A 22,699-nucleotide genomic window follows, 5' to 3' on the forward strand; every position below is an offset into this window, starting at 1 on the left:
CATTATTCTTCCTAACATAATTTCTAAGGGAGATCACCTCTGAATTCTGTAACACTGATCTCTGGGTGTAAATAATATGTTGCAACTCACATATACCTTATTTATTTTCTTCAACAATTCAAAAATGGGAGCTTTTTTGACAACTTTAGAACCTGCAAAGGCATACCATGTTATTTAACAAGAGCAGAAAGAGACAATGCTATGATAGTAAGAGTTATGTGACCGAAATCATTCTTATTACACTAAGCAGTGAAAACTGATTATCTCTGATGCCAGGCTTTCTTTTGGCTCCAGGAAAAATAGGGTATCGAAATGTAATATCCATATCAACAAGCCACATGACGCTGTCTTCACACACCCCTGTAACCTATCATATCATGTCATCCTTTTGCATCTAGAACTTGTTGTATTTCCAAAGGGGGGAAAAATATCTGTGGCATTAGCAGTAAGTACCTCGGAGTGATGACTTAGAAAGTGAAGCTTTGTATAGTGTGGTCGGGATCTGAAAGCACAGAAATTGTGGGATGAAGTTTTCTCTTAAAAGGCTCATCTAAACAGAATGTTTGTTGTTATATCAAGCTTAAAGTAAACACCACTACATATCAAAATATTTGGTTGCTTAACTTCCTTAGAAAAATTTACATTATATAGGCTGTCACTCTCCCAAGAATATTTTAGAAAACTACTGTTAAAGTTCTACGTAAGTGCATTGTCTAGATCAGGGCATGGAGCCCAGAAATGTAATAGAAATAACGGGATGAGGCTAGAAAGGCGCTGGGCATGCTAGAGCCCTTTTGCCCCATCTAAAGAGGCCAGCCAGCAGCCACCACTTAGTTCCAGCAGCTGACTGTTGGCTCATACAATCCTCTGATATTTTCATAATTAGAAAGTGTAATATTTATATCGTGTCATTTAAATTTTCAATGTTGGCAACTAAATAATATACTGCAACCCATTAACAGAGCAATAAAACACAGTCAGCCAAGTGGCTTATCAGCCAATGGTTTGCACCTTCACATCTAGACCAGCCAATCCTTGATCACTGCCTGATATTGTACTTGATAAAAATCAACAGACTGGTATAATTTATTGTCCTAGCTGTCTAACTGGAGGCAAACATAGAGGGAAAAAAATGTGTGTTCACAGATGAGATAAAGAGTCATAGCAACTGAGGAGTTGTTTCCTAAGGGAACAGATTGTCTTACTTTGTGTTGTGGCCCCAGCACTTAGCATAGCATCTGTCATATAACAGGCTCTAAGTAAATGTTTGTTGAATTAATGGATGACTACACTTTAAGGAAAACTTGGTAATTCTAAGGGCTTTGTTCCTATTTGTTAATGCAAAGAAGTAGTTGTCTAGCCTTAGAATTTGGGGTCAGTTAGAAAGCAAAAAGCCCTTAACATTTTCCATATTATCAAAATATATACATATATACATATATGTTCTAAGAATTATTATGTTGCAATGATCAATGAGGCCTTTTAGAATATAATGGGGCAAAACGAGATTTAACCAAAAATAATATTATAACTACCAAAACCACATACTTGTGTGGAATTTTTATGTTACAAAGTCCTTTCAGTATGTGATTTCTCTTATCATCAGATCACCTCTCTAAGATAGACAGATATTTCATTTTAAAGAACTTGAACTACAAAGGAAGTGATTTTATAAAGCCTTGCACAAAATTAGCAATGCGACTGCACTTACTCTCCTGCTCAGTCCATGATGGTTCTCTCTTAACGGGGAGGCAACATGGGGATGTGACAACATAGAATTGAATCAGATGAATTAAATACACACAATGGCACCTTCATAAACAGAAAGGAAGCAGGAAAAAAACCTGCACTGTAGCAGAGAGGAGGAAGGAAGGAGAGTGTAATATTTGTCCAGAGGGTGTATAGACATCAGAGTATGTTATTCATCATGACACTATTTGCATGTTGGTTAAATCATTCAGGAAAATGAGATAGCTCCACTGGACCTGTGTTCTTTCATCTGGAAACGCACTGCTCTGTGATGTTTCATTTCCTATATGTAACCATGTCCCCCACTAGAATGAAACCTCATGAAAATCAGAGGCTAAATAACATTGCGATACAAGTTCCTTAAGCACTGTCTACCGAGAGAAAAATACATTTGAATTTTTTGATTGCTTAATGGGTGACATACATGAATATACTGGTGACAGTATAGCATAATGGATAAGAACATGGGACATGAAGTCAGTAGATCTGTGCCTGAAACCATGCTCTGTCAATGACTAACTGTGACTTTGGCCAAGTTATGCCACTTCTGTGAGCATAACTTATAAAAAGGGTGACAGTGATAAGACTTACTCCATAAATTTGTAGTGAGGATTAAAGAAGTTAAAGCTTGTAAATACCTAGCAGGATGTGGGTACATGACATGCACTGAATAAATGTTTCACTACTGCAACATACTGAAATTTCAAGTTAAGAAAAGTTCAGAGCTACATGCTGATCTCTGTAGAGGTGGAGAACACTGACTGGTGAGTTCCAAAAACAAAGTGAGATGCTGAGAGAAAATTTTATAAAGTGACCCAAAACTCATTTTTAAAACAAACTTTTAATCTAGCCCTCATGCCATATGGAATACAGTAATGGAACAAAGAAGAAAACTAGCATAGGTGCAGTGTGATTTACCATCAATATAAATGATTACAAACAAAATTAGTTTGCAAACACAAGCTCACTGAAAGAAAACCTTGTGACAGGTCAGTTTTTACAAAGGAGGGAAGACCTCAGATTTGGCTGGTCACAGAAGGGACATTCAAAAGAAGGAATATGTGCAATATTGAGGACTTTTCCTTGTTCCTAGAAAGAAAGAAGTTTAATTGTCACAAATGTATTATCAAAGACCAACTGACTTACTTTTCAGTTGAGCACTTGCTTTGATCTTTCAACATAGATTTTCAGACCCTAATTGTTCCCACACACAGACAAAATGAATGCAGTGATAGAAGTACATTAAAGTGAGAAAGAGAATACTAATTTCTTAAAACGAAAATGACACATATGATCTCTATCATACTTGGAGTGGTGTTTATGTGAAAAATCTAAAGACAAGCAATTGAAACATTTTCCACCCAAAAGCAGCAGAAAAATGAACAATCACAGAGCAAGTAACGTACATCAATTTAGAAGAAATTTTGATGCCAAAATAAGGTAATAAACTATGCCACTGACACTTCTCCTTTTAGCTTTAGTATTTACAGGAGTCGATTCATGGAGCCTGAAAATTTTTGTAAAGTAACACTTCAATCCTGAACGTTCAGCTCTGGGGATCAAGCAGAGGAATGATGACTAAACTCTTGGACCATCAGTTCTTGGACAACCAGATAGATCAGCTCTTTAAAGCCACAGATGTCCATTCAAAGAATATCCTCCATTTCTCCTTTGCTTCCTTCAGCGTCCGGGTTACATTCCAAAGGCCTGGAAGACTCCTCCATTGGAATCTCATCTCCCTGCCTTCCGGTACCTTCCTTGGTCTCTTCATGGATCAAGTGCGGCAGGCAGTCCTGCTCTGAGTTACTCCGGACGTAGCCGGGTAAAGTCACGTGGCTGTCGGGCTGTCGGCTGGCGGTCTTGGTCGCTTTGCCAGAGATGAGAACCATGCGAGTGCTGGCCGCCGGCTGAGACTGACTGCTGGTGCTGTGAGTTGCGGTGGTGAGCACGGAACCGTATCTGTGGCCGCCGCATGGGGGCGTCCTTTTCCAGTCGACCGAGAGATTCCACCGACTCCACATCTTCTTCACCTCAGACTGAACCTAAACCACAAGCACCATACCGAGCATCAGAAACCACCAGAAACCCTGAAGCATTGTTAGACAGATGTTTGCCCTGATTTCAATGACAGTGATAATCATTAATTAAGGGCCCACTGTGTGCCAGGCACTTTACATATATATTCTCTCTCAATCTCAAAAACACCCCCGAGATAGGTGTTATTACGGGAGATGAGCAAACTGACGCATTGAGAGAGAGGTAAGGGGCTTTGGCCAAGGTTAGTATTTTAATGGAGGTTGAAATACAGCCAGTAGAAATATCTGGCTTATGGGAGAGGACAAAGAGGAGTTGGGTTGGAGGAGAAAAATAGTACCAGTGTGACTGAGGAATGGCGACGGAGGTACTCAACCTGAAATGCATCCCTTCGCATAGGCATACTGAGGGAGGGAAAACGGGAAAGAGGATTGTACATCGAAAAGCTGGCACTGCAAATGCATTCTCAGTGGGACGGGACTCTTGTTTCCATTCTTTCACTGAAGATTCGCTTTTACTGCTAACGCCACTTTCCAGAAGGGAGCTTATTGGGAAGTTCCATGGGAAGCAGATGAAATGTGGCAAGCTGATACCACATAAAAGAACAGTGCAGTTATTTCTCTATAGCCAACTCCTCGATGAAGTGAAATTGTCCCATAGCCATCCTGTAGTTCAAAAAAAATGTCAAACTGTTCTAATGGATTTGTCCCAGGAAAACATATTTGAGTTTCTTATAGAACTTGAAATTGAGTACGTGTAAGCAATAACTGGACTATGAAGTTCACTGACCTGCCAAGTCTCCATTTGCCTTCCAACAAGTTGTTGTTTGATATCAGAGTTTGCAAATGAATTGACCTTAGCTTACTGAAATTAATTCTTGCTTTCTCAAAATAATTTAAGATTAAAATATGTCTCTTTTCCCTGCCCATTCTGTCCTGTAACTCCTGGGGATCCTAAAGAGATTCAGGTCACATTGAGATGGTCATTTATAAGCTTACTTGGAGCTAGATCTGTGGCATGTCTGGGGTTCCTTCCAACCTACCTCTCCGTTGCAGTAGCAGTAGATGATAGACACAAAGAAACCCTGTAGACAAAAAAGCGTGTTAACACTTTGACAATTTATGAAAATCACAGCACTAAAGAGTCTTGTGTCAAAATGTGTAAGTTGAAAAACATTTTTTATGATTCTTTCAGAAAATTATATACATCTCCTAATGTTTCCAAATCCTTAAGCTTATATTAAATTTGTCTGAGATCCTTCCTTGGTGTCAGATGAACCAAACAAGTAACTGAATAAAATACAAGACACACAAAAAACTGATGTCTATTATATTAGTTTCATTTATGTTGCCACTCAAGGATCACGGAATATCCCCTGGTTGGTAAAAGATATTAATACACTGTGAATTCTGGAAGCTATAGACATAAGGTATTTATATGGTAAAAACACAAAGAAACTTTTTTTTCATTCATTCAAAAATATTTATTGAGCTTATGCAATGTGAAGTGTTCAGCGTGGGAGGGCTAAACAATTTAAATAAGACAGACAAGGTCCCTGTTCTCTTAGAGCTTACATTCTAGAAGAAAATACATATGGATAAAAATATAAACAAATAGCCACACAAGAAAAATGTGTGTTGACAGAGAAGAATGGATAAGATGTATCACATAGGAAACTCAACAAAGACCTCTCTGAGGAGGCAACATTTAAGCTGGTTTGAATGACAAGAAGAAGCCAGGCCTTAGGAATATTAGGGGGAAGACCATTCCAGGGAAAAGGAGCAGCAAGTACGAACCCCTGAGGAAGGAATGAGTTTGAGGAACAGAAGTGTGGAAGCTCTAGTGTGGCTCAAACTTAGTGTGCAGCAGAGTGTGGTGTGACACGGAGTCACAGTCGGATCCCCGCCACGTAGGGCTGTGCACACCAGAAAACGGTGTTTGGATTTTATTCTGAGCGCAATGGAAGCCTCTGGATACCTCTGGCAGATGAATCACATGACCAAATTTATTTTTAAGATTCTTCATACTATCGTATGGAGATGAGATTGAAGGTGGCAGGAGGTGTCCGCAAATGAGTTTGCAGGAAGAAAGGTTAGGAGACATCTGTAGCAACCCATGTGAGGGATAACAGTAATCTTATTTTGAAACAAGATAAAATGTGTAAAAGATACCTCTGCCTCTTTTCTGTCTCCCTTTTCCCCCCTCCCCTGCCTTCTCTTTCTTTTGCTTTCACTTATTTTCCATACACACGCAGAGATCCCTGGTCTGTATCGTTACACATTTTACGATATCCTTTCTCCTCTCACCACCTGGCCTTGTAGGTGAGAAACAGCTCCTATTGTTAGAGTAAACCTGACCTCTGCAGGACGAAAAAGCACAAGGGCCAGAGAACAGCGCCCTCTCGTGGCCCTCGGGAGACTGGTGCACGAAAGCCAGAGAGGGACAGAGAAAGCGGTTGCGAGAGGCGGGGGAAGCAAAACGCAAGAACCGAGTTACTAGACGGCACTCTACCTGAAAGGAGTTGAAGAAGAGCTCACAGTGCATCCGGATCTCCCATCCGAGCCCCGCAAAGGAGTGGGGCAGGCACACGAACACGATGTAATGTACTCCGAACACCAGCACCAGAACCAGCGTGGATTTGGCGAGTTTCCTGAGAGGGAACACCAAGCCTTCTCATTAGTCAACATAGGGTGCCTTTCAGTAGAGAGAGCTCGCTGGGAAGAAACGTCAAGCTTAGCAGAGCTAACAGGGGCTGACTTTTCCCCGTTTCTTTGGATCCCAAGGCTGTACTTGCTTTTTCCCCTCGCCCTCCGCTTCCTTTCACTTTATTTATTTATTCTACAATCAGGTAATTTGGTCTCACCTCCCACGATTATTATCCTCTAAGTCTTTCTAATTTCTGCTCTTCTTGATTAAAAGATGCAATTTTCATAAAACTGTGAAATGCCTTCTTTCTGTCCTCAGTCTTCTTTAATTGCTATGTTTGAGACTTAAAGAAGTATTACCTCTATCCATGATTACTGCCTTTACTTTCACAGGCAGCATTTTGGCTTCTTTTGCTCATTTAAAAAATCAACGATTCCTAGTGTCTTACACTAGAATGTCCATTTATCATTCCATATTTTCTTTCTTTTTTTAATTAAAAAAGTGTATTGTTACCCCAATAAACTTTAACTTAATTAAAGTTTTAACTTAGTTAAAGTTTATTGGGATAACAATTGTTAGTAAAGTTACATAGATTTCAGGTGTACAATCTGTAATACGTCACCTGTATATCACATTGTGTGTTCACCTCCCAGAGTCAGTTCTCCGTCCATCACCATATATTGGATCCCCTTTACCCTCATCTACAACCCCTCTCCCCCCTTACCCTCTGGTAACCACTAAACTATTGTCTCTGAGTTTTTGTTTCTGTTTGTCTTGTTCTTTTGGTGTTTTCCGTTCTATATACCACATATCAGTGAAATCATATGGTTCTTGACTTTTTCTCTCTGACTTATTTTGCTCAGTATAATAATCTCAAGATCCATCCATGTTGTCACCAATGGTACTATTTCATCTTTTCTTATGGCAGAATAGTATTTCATTGTGTGTGTGTGTGTGTGTGTGTGTGTGTGTGTGTATATATATATATATCACAACTTTTTTATCCATTCGTCTATTGAAGGACATTTTAGTTGTTTCCATGTCTTGGCCACCATAAATAAAGCAGCAATGAACATTGGAGCACATATGTCTTTATGGATAAATATTTTCAGATTTTTTGCGTAGATACCCAGGAGAGGGATTACTGGGTCATATGGTAATTCTATTCTTAAATTTTTGAGGAAACTCCACACTGCCTTCCATAGCAGCTGCACCAATCTGCATTCCCACCAACAGTGTATGAGGGTTCCTTTTCTTCCACAGCCTCTCTAGCACTTGTTACTATTTGTCTTGTTGATAATAGCCATTCTAACAAGTATGAGGTGATATCTCATTGTGGTTTTCATTTGCATTTCTCTGATGATTAGTGATGTTGAGCATTTTTTCATATGTCTATTTGCCATATTTTCTTTGGAGAAATGTCTCTTCAGGTCCTCTGCCCATTTTTTAACTGGATTGTTTGTTTTTTGTTGTTGTTGTTGAGTTGTATGAGTTCCTTAAGATTTGTATAAAAGTTATGATTATATCCTCTTTTAAAATTTATCCTTAAAAGTCAGTGAGCAAGTTAAAGTAGTGGAGTGTGCCAGGCCAATATGGGTCATCTGTCTGTCTATTCACTTATAAAGATGGACTTTTCCACTCTCATCAAGTCATTTAGCAATCCTGGGCACTGATTTGTCTCAGCATCCATCTGGTCACCCATGCACACTGTACCTCTTTGCAGCCCAGCTCTCTGAAAAAGCACAGCTGTCTAATGAGATGATTCAGGGATGCACCAACTGAAAGTGGCCTTCTGGCTTGCTGGAAATACAATGGTGGCTCTGTGTCCAAGATCAAAGCCAGGAGAGGAATACAAAGGAGTCAAATGGACTCGGTGTCCTATTTAGAAAATAGATACCCCATTCATACGGTATCTCTTCCCAGGTGATCTTTCCCCAGGTGAAAAGTTCTAGAAAATCTCTACTCCTTTATTAAGAGTCAACTTAGCTATATATATATATATATATATATATATATATATATATATATATATATATATATATAGCTAAAATACTTAAGAGAAATAATTATATATATATACATATATGTGTGTGTATATGTGTGTGTGTATATATATATATATATAAAATTATTTCTCTTAAGTATTTTTCAGTTCCTCTTGGTCTTGAATTCATCTTTCCTTCTTTTCTACCCCCATAACTCTCTCTCTCTTTTTCTCTTTCTCTCTCACTCTCTTTCTCTCTCTCTTCTGAAGATAAAGTCTCAGAAAAGGAAAGTACTCAGGCAAAGTTACACAGCCTTAAAATCAGTTCTCTTAACTATCATACTACATAATAAATATTGGTTGGATTTATTCCAAAAATCATAAATATGATTTTTGTGTAATATTGAATGGGAAGTCAAATTAGCCAAAACATTTAAGCGTTCTTTTCCATTGAATCTTGCATTTTTCATGTCTCTCATATTCTTCCAGTCCTGGCAATCTTTTCTTACTTTGCAAAGGAACTGAGTTGTAATTTAAACAAGAAAAATGTATTAGCTCTGTTGTTAAATTTGATCGATTAATTTTCTTCACATCAATTTTGTTTTGAATACCTGATTGTAAATTACAGTTTTGCAGAATATCTCCTTTGGGGAAAACTGGATAAAGGATATATGAGATCTCTCTGTATTATTTTTATTACTGCATGTAATTCTACAATTATTTCAAAGTAAAAAGTTGTTTTAAGGCTCATTGTATTATTTACATTTTTAAGCCACTATATTGACAAAGAGATATCACACACTCTCAGAAGTCTTTCTTAGTGTATATGCATTCTCACCTGGAGAGACTCTCTCAACTCTGAAAGATGGTTTCAGTCTTTCAGAGAGCAATATGCATGAAAATGTGTTTAAAAACTGTTTTAAATGCAACCCAATGGAAATGTATACTTTTTCATTGTTTTAACGAGAATATTTGAATATTTGTAAGTAATAACCAAGTGAAATATAAGTTTAAAGGTAAAAAATGAATGGGTGTAAATTTAAATACCCAATTAAAACTCATAGAAGGAATATCACTGGGACAGAACACAGATTACATTTTCTTAAATCTCTTTATTTAAAAAGTGGGAAGCGATTGAAACTTGGTAATCTAAGACTTCAGAAACCGAATACTGAATTGAACTCCCAAATCCCTGCCAAGCAGTTTCCCACGTTTTTCTCAATAAAAAGAAAGTCTTTTCCCAGTCATTCTTGTCTGTAGCTAAACTTTGGACATTATTAAGAATACTAAATCTGTTTCAGCTAGGAAAAAAAATAGTATCTGGTTGAAAAATACTCTCCCTGACTACTATTAGTCTACTAGACCATGTTTTAATTAACCACTTCAAATTGTAAAAACTTCTAGGGACCAGATTATTCTGAATAGATGTTTTCAATCCTTGATAAATTACTCTCTTCAAATATTCTGAGAAATAATTCCCATGAATAAACTCAAAATATTTTCTGTTCTATGTACTTTGTTTTAAGATAATCCACCCTTTGTTCTCTCCAGAGTTTCTCAAATCTCTTGGGCAACTTTTTACTGAAAATGAGAGCTCACATCATTCAGAATTATAGACATAAGTAGCTTTTATTCAGAACTAGAAAAGTAAGCAGCTTTCAGATATCATTGCACTTTTTCATTTTTTCACAGGAAGAATGAGGCTATTTATATTTTCTATTATTCTATCATCCTTTAGCCTTGTCTTCCCCAGTGGGATGTGACATGAGACAAGCTATTTTAGTATAGCAAAGGTCCTTCACTGAAAACTCTTATGCAAAATTTATATTATAATACTATCACTTGCAGCACACTGAAAATAACGAGAGCTGGCAGCTGCTAGTTTGTTCAAACTGTATGTTCTACTCTAGACTCCAGTCAATAGCTGCAGTCTTTTCTGCCCGACAGTAAATGCTGCCTAAATGGTGAGGGGGAAAGATTCAACAAAGAACTTAGAGAACATCTATGAGAGAATCAAAATGCTGACTGTGATTTCTTCCTTTCTGTGTCTGAGACAGCATTTCAGAACAATCCGAGGTAGAAAGAAATAGTTACTTCTTTGGGGATTATAAAGATCACTCCACATCCACCTGACTATCAGATATATGTATCCAGTTGGACAGAAGCCACTATTATTCAGAACTTCCCAAATGATCATTGGGAGAAATGGACACATCCTTAACATAGTTTGATAATGATCATTTCAACTTGTCCATTTCTTCATGAAAGACCGAATAATGGACCCTGAGTCAGTACAATTGAAAGTTAAAAATTTATATTTGGTAGGTGCCAATTTGATGGAAAGATTGGAAATAATACAGCAAATCCACTTTCTTGATTTTTTTCAGTTGTGACATTATTTTAAGAATGCAGATAAAATTGTCTGTCAAGATCATCAACAAGAGATTTTTTTGGGGGGGTCACATAGTTTATAGGAAAATACAATCTAAGAACAGATTAAATATATTATGTACTCAGAATTTAAGCAAATTGGGAAAGTCTGAGGTTACCTATATTTTCCTAATACATATTTATATATATAAACACTTTTCTGTTAAATCACAAATTGAACCCAATGAAAATACACATTCATAAATTTATCTCTTAAAGACATTTCAGATCAATAGATATCTGTTCTTTACACTAAATAAATAGTAATCAAAAATATTTCCTGATGGATGCCTATCCTGGAATTACCTGTATTGCTTTCTTGTGTCATGCCCAACTGCATTGGTCTCCCAAATTTTAGTAGCCAGAACTCTAACTGTATTCAGAAACAGGATAAAATTCAGCTGGAAGAGAAGGTAATATTACAAAGAATTATTAAGGTTGTCTTCAAGATGTTTATAAAATTTACATAAATTGAACTTCTTTGTATTCAAAGACTGAAAATTACTCATTCCACAAGTGTGAAAGAGCAACTCTGAGATAAGATACTGCAAAGCTAGTGACTCTTGATTTGCTCTCATGAAAACACAGAACGATTAAAAGTTTCAACAGCACTGGAAACTAGAAAAAGCAGGGGATCATCTGCCAGAATCCACAGGGAATTTCCAAACCAAAGTTCAGATAAAGTCCTGTGGCAGACTGGTAGGATAATAGTTATTGTATAAATGTAACCAACTGTCTATTCTGAAATGAATTCCTAGCTTCCGTCTCTTTCTTAGGGAGAGTTGTTTGAGGGCTGCTGTCTCTCTTATAATGCATGAAAAATATTGGGTGAAGTCTATAAGGTTTTTTTTTTTAAGGCAAATAAGATGCTATATAAGAAAAGGCCCCCAGGGTAGGCAATTAGATTGAATTTGAAATATTATAGGTATGGGCACCACCAGAAACAAGCAAGTTCTGGCTTTTAAAAAAAAAAAAGGTGGGAAGGTGTTGGTGAGATGAGCTCTTTTATGTCTGAGGGCCTCAAGGATCAGGGAAGAGATTCAAAATGAAGAAAAAGAACAGGGTCTCCAGGTCTGGGATCATATGAAAGTGGAAGCAGGACCCCTCAAGTCCTTTCATTCAGGGAGTGGTCTGCAATCCAGAGAGTGCTAGTATTTAAGAGTAATGGAAATGTGGATTGACAAGAGTGGAACTATGAGGATGCCAGAGCAACAGCCAGAGCATAAGACCCATCAGGTGCTGCATCCATGGGGATAACTTGTCTCATACAGTCCTCAATCATCTCTGGAATTAGGGGAATTGGGGTTATTGGGTGATTCATGTGCCCCACTCCCTGATCCAGCTGATCATGTGTATCAGGCCTTACCCCTCCGCCAACTTCTTTGCCATCCTACCACTGACTACCCCATAGGCACCTCTCACCAATTTCACAGCTTTCTCTGAGGACTGTGGGCTGGCTCTTGAGCCCCATACCTTGGAGGAAGGACAGAGGCGTGTTGTGAGCTGGTGGAAGAAGAGGAATGTTTTCAGGCTAATCAGAGCTGCCATTTACTGAGCGCTAGCTAGTTTAAATGCACACATGAATATGGGACAGGCATTTTTATTATTTCCACGCATTATACATGAAGCAACTCCAGCTCAAAGAAATTAACTGATTTGACCTCCAGCTCTCAGCTGGAATTTGAACCAGGTCTGTGTGAGTCTGACTGTGAATTTTTAACCACTACTTTATACCTTCTCTTAAGGAGAATAAAAAGATGTAAAACATGAGATATGAGAGTTTCCACTCATCCTCACTTACTACAACATCTGGGTAAAAGACACAGAATCTTGTTCAGTAAGAGCATGATAAGCTGCTCGTCTGTCACAGGAGTGCTACTTTCTGAATGGTCAAACTTACTTCATGCCCCATTAATTCTTCTCTCCCTAAGACTTCAGTCCCTGGCAATACAATGCAGCTGGGAAGTGACTACTGTGTGAGGGACAAAGGGGCAGAGCTGTGGAGGCAATGCCAACTGGGGATTGTCATTTGTCGTTCCCTCTTCCTGGAAAGGGAAGAATTACAGGTGGCTGCAGATGGGCCAACCTTAAGCTCCATCCATATTAAAATGCGCATGACCAAGGACTCTGTCCTCAGGTCAGTAGACCATACTAAGTAAATACTGAAAACCCCCAGAAACTTGACTAAAGAAGATACACAACCTCAGTACCTCAGTTCAACAACTAAGAGGATACACTTAAGGATAATGAAGTGGGTTATGGAAAGAATTAAGAAAAACTAAGATTGAATAGAACGTGCTGCCTTAAAAGATAGGTGAACAAAATATACACACACACACACCTATTGATACTTGCAACAATAGTTGGATGAAATTCCAAATTATTATTCTGAATAATTTAGGAAAGCGTAGAATAAAGGTTATTTAGAAACTACCGATTACTTACTCTTCTAAGTGCTTAACATAAATTAACTCTTAGTCTTCACAACAGCTCTATGAAACATTATTGTCCCCATTTTACAAATGAGGAATCTCAGTCACAGCTTACACAAATTACGCACGGTCACAAAGCTAGCAAGTGGCAGAGCCCTAATGACATCCATGCAGCCCAGCTGCACAGTGTGGAATCTTAGCCATTGCACTACAATGCCAATAGCAGATTGACAATAGCAGATTGAGATGGAGACAGAAATTTTTTTAAAGAGCAGGACGGATTAAGAAAAGTTTGTAAAGAGTTTTTACAGTTTGTAATGTTGTTTTAAAAATCAACATTAGAAACAGCAAACAGTAGATGTGACAAAGCAGGAAAACAGCTACAGCTATTTCTTTAGAAAAACCTTTGAAGAATCTTCTCAAATGCAGGGATAAAGAACAAAGACTTGTGCAATGATGGATAAGATGCTCATACAGAGGACGTGGAACTGGGAGTCATTGTGTAGATTATTTCTCTTTCTGAAGAAAATACACTGATAAATTGAACAAATCAAGGAAAACATAGGAGAAAAAAAAAATCTGTGCTAAAGAAAGACCTGAATCTGCAGATGGAAAAATGACATTATATTACTGGACAAATGAAATGAAAAAGAACAAAACTGAGAGGAAGCTTCCGGAGATTTGTTTTTTTAAGTATGAAAAAATAATCCTAAGAGAAAAATCATTTAGAATTTTTACATGTCTCTTGTAACCTTGGAAGAAAAATTTTGCTTAAAGGTCTACTTCAAGTATATTGCTGATGAGAGACAAAACAATGGAATAAAACATAGAGAAGGTGAATAAAATGATCTTTCATAAGCATTAAAGCCCGTAACACAGAGAATGAATTTTATGCAAATATGGCTTTAAAATAATACGAATATAAAATAAACATCAGATGAATTGAAAGAAAAAACTCAAAATTTCAGCCATGAAACCTCTAGCTCCTCAAGCTATCTTGAGATTTTGTTCCTAGAGTCACGTTTGTCTGTATCTTTCTCCCCTCTCCCTCCATACTCAGCCTCACAGGTTAGCTCATTCTCAGGTTCAGGCTAAATGTCACTTTTTCTCAGGAGCCATTCCTGACACCCAGCCCCACCATAGCACTTGTCACATTGAAATGTTTGCCTTACCCACTGTGCTTAAACAGGTGAATAATAAAATGTTATATTTGGAACATTGATTTTCAGGACAAAAATTAATGTTTTCTAATGACTAGTTCTCTTTAAAATAATTTTAACACATGTGAACAAAACACAGAAAACAGTGCTACAGTTTTAGATTCTATAATTCCAAAATTGAGTGGTTGCTTCCAAATTTGTACTGAAGTCCATGATTATCTCTAAAATTCAGTTCTCTTAATATGACTTCTTCCACTTAGAACCTATAAATGCTCATCCTTTACATACTCCTTGATTCTCTTAAATTTAGTTTTCTTCAGATATTGCTTAGAAATTCTGATCACATTTTATCAGATTTTACTCCCAGATATACAAAAATCCAATTAATAGAACCTATTCTCTTATAAGATCCAAAGTCAGAATTTAAAATTTACATCGAAAATTCTTGGCAAATAATGTTTCCTGCTTATATGGAGCACATCTATTTACATAAAACCATGCTACATGTAATATAAGACTAAAAAACAAACTTTTTATCCTAAAGTTAATATATAAGAACACTATAAATATTGCCATAAAGATGGAATGATCTTTTTCCATAAATTCAAGAAACAAGTTTGACATTTTGGAATGCAAGTGAAAACATGGTCGAAAACTGCAGGTTATAGTTTTTGTTTTGTCCCACTAGCCACGTGACCTTTATCTGCGTGGGCTTCAGTTTCCTTCTCTAGAAAAATGAAAAGGTTACACAAAATGGACACAGAAGTTCTGTAATTATATTTGCTGTGTGCTCTGATTTCACCTCTTCCCTCTCACCAGTTCCCCAGGATATCTAATTTGTATGCATGTTTTATTTTTTGAACAAGTATTTACTGAGGGACCACTATATGTTAGGTGCTAGGAATGCAAACATTTAGAAAAAAACATGGTTTTTGTTCACTTAACCTTGCGACTTAGTGGGCAAGATAGGCATTTAACAAACAGAAGCATTCTACAAGGTGTGACAATTAAGTTCGCGAACTTTGTTGCACCGTGTTGCTAACCTTTTTTGATAGCAGAGAGATTATTCATTATGAATTTGTACCAATTGGACAGTTAACCGAGTTTACTATTGGGAAGTGCTGAAAAGGCTGCATGAAAATTTAGACGATCTGAACTTTTCGCCACCAATGCATGGCTCATGCATTATGACAATGCACCAGCTCACACGGCACTATTTGTGAGGGAGTTTTTAGCCAGTAAACAAATTATTATATTGGAACACCCTCCTTACTTACCTGCTCTGGCCCCCAATGACTTCTTCCCTTACCCGAAAATAAAGGAAATATTGAAAGGAAGACATTTTAATGACATTCAGGAGATCAAGATTAACACAACAGCTCTGATGGCCATTCCAGAAAAGAGTTCCAAAATTGCTCTAAAGGGTGGACTAGGCGCTGGTGTCAGTGCATAGCTTCCCAATGGGAGTACTTCGAAGGTGACCCTAGTGACATTCAGCAATGAGGCATGTAGCACTTTTTCTAGGATGAGTTCGCGAACTTAATTGTCAGACCTCATGCATTGTAACGATCTTGAGAAGGAAAAACCTCATTACAGTCTGCAGGTTATAATAAGTGACCTAATTTAGATTGGGGGCATCAAGGAAGCCACAGTAAAGTGGCATTTAAAGTGAGGAGTAGAAAAAAGTAGATCCCAGCCTCCCAGGCGCACAGCGCACAATGAGAGGGGCCGAGGTAGACAGTTCAAGGAACTGAAAGGAAAACAAGGCGGCTGAGGTACAGCTGGAAAGGGGTGTGGACATGGATGACAGCATCTTCTCTGGGCTGTCAGGGATGTTAGATTCTCTTTTAAGTGCAAGAGAGCTCTTTGGGTAGGGATACTGACCCTGAAGTTAGAATCCCAGTTCCACCACTTACTAGCTATGTGACCTCGGGCATTTCCTGGTTTTGAATGATTGGGAGGATTAGATAAATCAATGTAAATAAAGCACTTAAACCAGTGCCCCGCTGTGGTAAGCACTACCCAGTGTTTGTTACTTATGAACATCATCCTTCCTCACTTCAGGACACAGAGCAGCTCAGAGGAAGGAGCGCCACAGTCAGAGCGCTGAGATGGGGTCCTGGGCACATCTCTTCCCTTACAGAGTTGGCTCTACAGTAAAATGAGGGAACCTTGAAGGGAAATGTGCCAACCCTGAATTGTAATAATAAAACAAAAAGGTAATTCTCAGTGAAGGGAAAGGTGCTTTTGAATCTCTCTTCTGATTTTTGAAATTAAATGGATGTTGTAATATTGGAAAATTATTTAAGAACTCTTGCTTTGGAACTATCATAGTTTTATTTAGTTCAAGAAGATGAAAATGGCCTTCTATTAAGTTTTCTTCCAGATTTACTGCGTGTACCATCATTTCCAGTTCTTCACCAACGGTGACTCTATTAGAACCTCTATAATCACCTAATTTTACTGTTTTACTTTGCAAGTTAGAAATCTCATCAAATAAACTTCTCAGTGTCAGCCAGGAATAAGGGTCTGATCTCCAACGCAGACTCTTCCAACAGGTATTGCTGTAATGTAAGAGTTTCCTAAACCTTCGTAGAACAAAGTGACAGGCAAACTTTCTCTGGGTTTTAGCAGCAGCTTAATTATGCATCCTTTATTATTATTTTTTTTAACTTTCCAGGCTTTTAAACTTACCCCAATAGCTGCTAAGATTGGGGCTTGATAAATCCACTTCATGTTTCCAGCACTAAGTTCCCAGCATCTGAGACATGAAAAAGAACTTTCATTAATAAATTGGCAAAGCAATTAGGCAGTGAGAATTAAGCAGTATTTGAAGATTTACCAAAAACTCCAGCCCCAAGCTTTAGATTAAGAAACAAATAGAGCTGATAAAAACTAGTTACACTTGAAACTTTAGCACAGTTAAACAATTGTTTTTAATAAAAATGGTTTTTTTAAATTAAAATACATAAATAAAAGCCTTCAGTTTCTTTTTCCTTAAACAAAACCTAGCTTTGATTGTGGCAACAACAAATGGAATCTTATAAAGAAATTTTAGGAATATAATGATAATTTTTAAATTCTAGGTGATAAACTTATCAAGAAGTTACTTTTAAATCAATGAAGAGTTATGGTTAATGAGAAGCTATTTCAACTATCCCTTGAAGGCAAAACATTTTCAGTACACAAGTAATACTACATATTTTGAAATTTTCATTTTGTTTATATAGGCAGTACATTCTTATTTGAAAAATCAAACTATAAAAAAGACAGACATTGAGACATCTTAGTACCCCCCACCCCATATTCCTGTCTAACTCTGCCCCTGCCCAATTCCATGAAGGTAACATCTTTTGTTCCTTTATTATATATGCCTCCAGTGTCTCCTTACATATACACAAACAAATACAAATATTAGATCTTATTTTCCCCCATGGCACAAAAATGCAACGTCTACTCTGTTCTACAATTTGCTCTTTCATTTTAACGGGATTTTTTTTTTTTCTCCCCAAGATCAGTACAAAGAGAGCTCAGCAGCACAGCATTCTACTGGCAGAATGTGCCACAGTTAAATCAACCAGACCCCTAGACCAGAGTGCAATTCTGACCCAACCACACTGTAATCAGCAAAGTCAACGGACTTGAAGTTTGAATAACATGAAAATCAAAGACACGGAAATGGCATGTTACTGAACACTCCCTAGCATTATTTGCACGTATTGATTTTTCACATTATTCAACCAGACAAGCAAAAAAAGAGTGTTACTGAGTTGTACAAAATGCCTATCACACTACCCGAGAAAGACCTTCTACCATAAGGAAAGTGGCATATGAGTGTGACTATCAATTGAACACTGATTCACCAGCTACAGGACTCTTGGATTCCGTCAAGTTTCTTTTCAGTTTTAACATTTGGTAATGTAGCCACAACCTACTTTCTTTGCCTCAGTGACATTTCATCGTGGTGTCTGCTAACACACTGGAATTCAATTACACAATTCCTGCTCTACAAAATACTTGTATTTGGAAGTAGGTCAAAAGCAGCTACCGTTAAAAACAGGAAAAATTTGACTTTGATCATTTTCAGTGTCCAAGTTTCAAATTTGCTCTTTGATATAAGAGGCAACTTAGATTTCAGATTTTTTATTTAAGAAAATGCTATTAATCCTTGTTTTCCATTGATTCTTAAATGTCCCTCCCTTACTCTGTGAACATGGCCCAGAAACTACCCTTCATTCAGAATTTTTAAAAAAAAATGTTCACACTCTAGGAAATGCAGGAATGAATGAACGTCAGTAAAAAGGCAGTCCTGAATGGGAGAGCAGGAGGTAGGGAGGCCTGACTCAGAAGCAGGACTTCCTGCAGCCAGGATTGGAAACAGGAGATACACTGTTTTGCCAGAGAGATCCAGGGAATTGTATTGACTGAGTACTGGGCTGTCTCCACAACTCCCGATCTGATCCGAGTAGAGGAAGTGGAGAAGCCCTGAGAGTCCTGCAGATTGCCTAGGAACCACAGAGGGTATCTTTTCTTCGTCCTTTCCATTGAAGGCCCCACCTTTCCTGCTGGCATCTCTTATCTCCTTTGAATGAGCAGGGAGAAGATGATAAGGTGTCTTGTAAAGTGTTTCTGCTTTCGTAATTAAAAAGACAGAGAAACGAAAATACGTTTTAAACTTATTTGTCCAATCTAAACTACTCAATTATCATATCCTATAGTCAAATTACACTTTTGATAGAATTTGGGAACTGAGAGAGACTTCCTTTGTATATTCAATACAGATTAGAGTGTCTTCTAACTCTGGCTCTGATCTGCTTATCTCTAAAGAGCCAAGATGCAGAGAAAACCTGAGTTATCGTTTTGAAAGGCTAAATCAGAAAAAGATGAATCTCAGATGTAAGACACATGAGCAGGAATCCCATCTGTCTTTTGGAGATGCTCCAAATCTGCTCTCTCCACCTGAACTTGGTGACATGGCACTATACATAGGATAGATTATGCTCAAGAAAAAACATGAGAACATTCTATCTGTAGACAAGCTGAATTTCATGGGAAATCAAATCTGGCAATTTTAAAATCGTGGCCTATATGCCGTAATACAGTTTTATTTTATATGCAAAATAAAAATAAAATGACGCCTCAACCCAATTATTGCTCAAATCAGGGGACTGTAAAATTCAAGATTTTATTCTGAGTAAAGTAGAAATAAATATTTTGTACAGAGAAATCACATGACCTAACCTATTTAATTTTTTACATTAATTCAACTGTTTTAGAGCAAATACCAGTTGTATTTTTCCAAATATTATTTTTGCCTAATGGATTCTTTGCCTCAAAATAATCAACTTGTATTTATTTTTTCAGTGAAGAGACTTATGAGTAGTAATGGTTTATGATTTAGCTTGTTATTTTTAAGAATGCAAGATAACTAAGAAAACTAATTATCTAATCTAATATAATATGCATTGTGAATATATTTGCTTTCTTTCCGTGCTCAAGGCCTAAAAGATCTGTTGAATGGATGAATAAGTCAGAATCGCTCTAAGCCGGCTGTGTGGGCTTTGACGATGTAACCTGATGTCTCTAGGTCTCATTTTATTCGTCACTCAAATGAAGGAATTGGACCAAAAAATGCCTCCAGTCCTACCTTCTCTAAAATTACACATCTAAGAGATACAGTTACACTTCTCAGGGTAAAATTATTTAGCATTATTTAGCACCTCTTTACTGACTCAATCTTTCTCCCCTCCTCCACGAAATCAAGCAGCACATGCTGCAAGTTTTCTTTCAGCTTTCCAATATCGCTGTGTATACATAGCAATAATGACAATAACGTAGAAAACATTAACCTTCAATTGCTAACAAATCCAAATAGCACGAAGAGGTAAAGGCAAGTAAAAAAATTCAGACAGTGACTTCCAGAACTGAAGGAAGCTGGTGAACAGGGGGTTTTGAAGCAAGTAGTAGGAGGGCTGCATCTAAAGATAATGATCTGTAGAGTTCAGATTTTCAGGAACAGCGGCAGTTTCTTTACAGACTTCATATGCTCACATAGTGTGGCATTTTTTTCACTGTGTAGCAAACAAAATGATTTCTGAAGAAAATATCTAGTAACTCAAAACAAACATGTAGGCTCAAATTAAAGACAGGGTCCCAGGACCTAACGAAAAGGAATTGCTGTCATGAAATGTACACAGTCTGTGGACACTAAATTGCATTCTGTTAACATAAAAGAATGATCAACGTAACTGCAGTTGAGTTAAAGCAGTCTCTCTTGAAACCGCTTTTTCATGTAACATAAGTATATTCATCTGCTCTGGCTGCCTAACAATAATACCACAGACTGGGTGGCTTAAACCACAGACATTTATTTGCTCACAGTCTAGAGGCTGGAAGTCCAAGATCAAGATGTCACCATGAACTGTTTCTGGTGAGGCCTCTGCCTGCCATCTTGCTGTGCGCTCATTAAGACCTGTACTTGTGCTCACACAGAGACAGGAAGCTCTCTGGTGTCTCTTCTTATAAGGACACAAATCCTATCATTTCAGAGTCCCACCCTTATGACCTCATCCAACCTTAATTACCTCCTTAAGGACCCTATTTCCGAATACATGCACATTGGGGGTTAAGGCCTCCACAAATGAATTTTAGGAAAACACAGCTCGGTCGATAGCAGTAAGCTTGACCATGAGAGCAAACAGCAGGCACCTGAATGGTTTTCTACTTTCTTTAACTCACCATTACTAAAAACAGGAATAATATGCAAAAAAAAATCAATGTTTCAATATCCATTAATCATGCAGCCGTAAAGAGAAACATAGACAACTGGAGGGGGGAGCTAGTGATTCACCAGGATGGATTCTACTTCTAATGTGCATTTGTTTTATTGTTTAAAAACACTGAAATCTGCTAGAGAAGACAAGAAAACAAATGGGATGGATGAAACCCATAGTTTTCATTAAATACAGATAAGTAGTAAGTAGAGCACATGTATGTTGAACATAGGCACTAAATATATATGAGGCAACTGGCCACTATATTCACGATACACCAAATATATGAGACACAAAATATCCCTGATCCACAAGAAGTGCTTAGTATTCTTGACATCTTACTTCAACCACTGACTGGTGAAATCCATGCCCACCTTTGCCCAAGGAACTCCAGTAAAACACAGAGCTGCGCAGCAGGCTAACTGGCAGCTACACCTGTGGCCAGGCATACTTGCACCTGCATCTTTCTGAGACAGCAAGTGTGTGTCATGGACCTGAGGCACCATCGGTCTGTGGGGCTCCTTGCTGCAAGCTCGTCTGCAGTGCTCATAACCACACCATCAGTGGTGAAAGCTGATGGGGCAGATAGAGCAAGAGGGGAGATACGAATATTGCCTATCCCACAACTCAGGTGGCATGGTCCTTCCCCCTGCCTGAACCATACCCTACGTGTGTTAACTCTCCCATCTCTCACCCCTTGCTTCCCACCATATGTTTAAGTTGATTTCATAAGACATGGAATTCAAACATCATAATCTGGTCTGTGAGTCTTTCTGTACCATGACCTCTGGGATGGACAGCTTGCTGATAATGTATCAGAGGCCACCCTTACGTCAAGGTAATTTCCCACATGACATCCCTAAAGTGCAATGTCATCAAGTGTGAATTGCAAACAGGAAGTCTGTGTCTTGACAAAATCTGAGGCTCTCTCTTTACCTTTTTGTCACTCACCTTGCATCAGCGAGAGTTGCCCGTGCCATGGCCCAGGCTGCAACAAATGCTGCTGGGAACCCTGCAATCAGAAAAGGATTCAGAGACCAGATTTCTTTTAAGACTAAGGGATTTTTTTTTTGCCGTTATATTCACCACACATAAAAATATACTATTATAAGTTGACAGAGAAAAACAGATGAAAAATGCTAGTATGTGAACAAGAAAAGTCCTAATTTTCATCTTGTCCATTTGAGAAATGAGCCAGTACATTGATGTTATTTGTTCCCGAGTCTGAAAACGAAGGTTGGCCCAAGTTTCCTTTGAGGGATGTAGGGTCAAGTCATACCAAGAGTGGCCCAAACTTTCTGGGCCAGAAGCAGGCAGTGGTTGGTGCATTCAGCCGTGACTCATGCCACGCTGACAGCCACAGGGTTTCAAGGAAGAGGGAAGCAATTGGAGGGACTCATGAGGAGCTGCAGGGAGACTGTTGTTTTAAAAAAAATCAGAAGATTTTCTGGGATTGCAAATAGGTGTAGCCACTATGAAAAACAGTTTGGA

General features: G+C 38.0%; 1 protein-coding gene across 1 annotated transcript in view; it reads right to left on the reverse strand.

The window, feature by feature from the left end:
- Positions 1-2,654: 2,654 nt before the first annotated feature.
- PTH2R (parathyroid hormone 2 receptor) overlaps positions 2,655-22,699 on the reverse strand; it is a 55,240-nt gene continuing 35,195 nt past the window's right edge. The window contains exons 8-13 of the mRNA XM_033112415.1: positions 22,160-22,220; positions 17,130-17,196; positions 11,150-11,244; positions 6,295-6,433; positions 4,826-4,867; positions 2,655-3,791 (exon numbers count right to left, since the gene is read on the reverse strand). Of these exons, the coding sequence (XP_032968306.1) occupies positions 3,396-3,791; positions 4,826-4,867; positions 6,295-6,433; positions 11,150-11,244; positions 17,130-17,196; positions 22,160-22,220 (800 nt within the window). The 3' untranslated portion in view covers positions 2,655-3,395. The remainder of the gene's footprint in view (positions 3,792-4,825; positions 4,868-6,294; positions 6,434-11,149; positions 11,245-17,129; positions 17,197-22,159; positions 22,221-22,699) is intronic.

This window comes from Rhinolophus ferrumequinum, chromosome 8 (genome assembly GCF_004115265.2).
Source record: "Rhinolophus ferrumequinum isolate MPI-CBG mRhiFer1 chromosome 8, mRhiFer1_v1.p, whole genome shotgun sequence".
NCBI classification, from domain to species: domain Eukaryota; kingdom Metazoa; phylum Chordata; class Mammalia; order Chiroptera; family Rhinolophidae; genus Rhinolophus; species Rhinolophus ferrumequinum.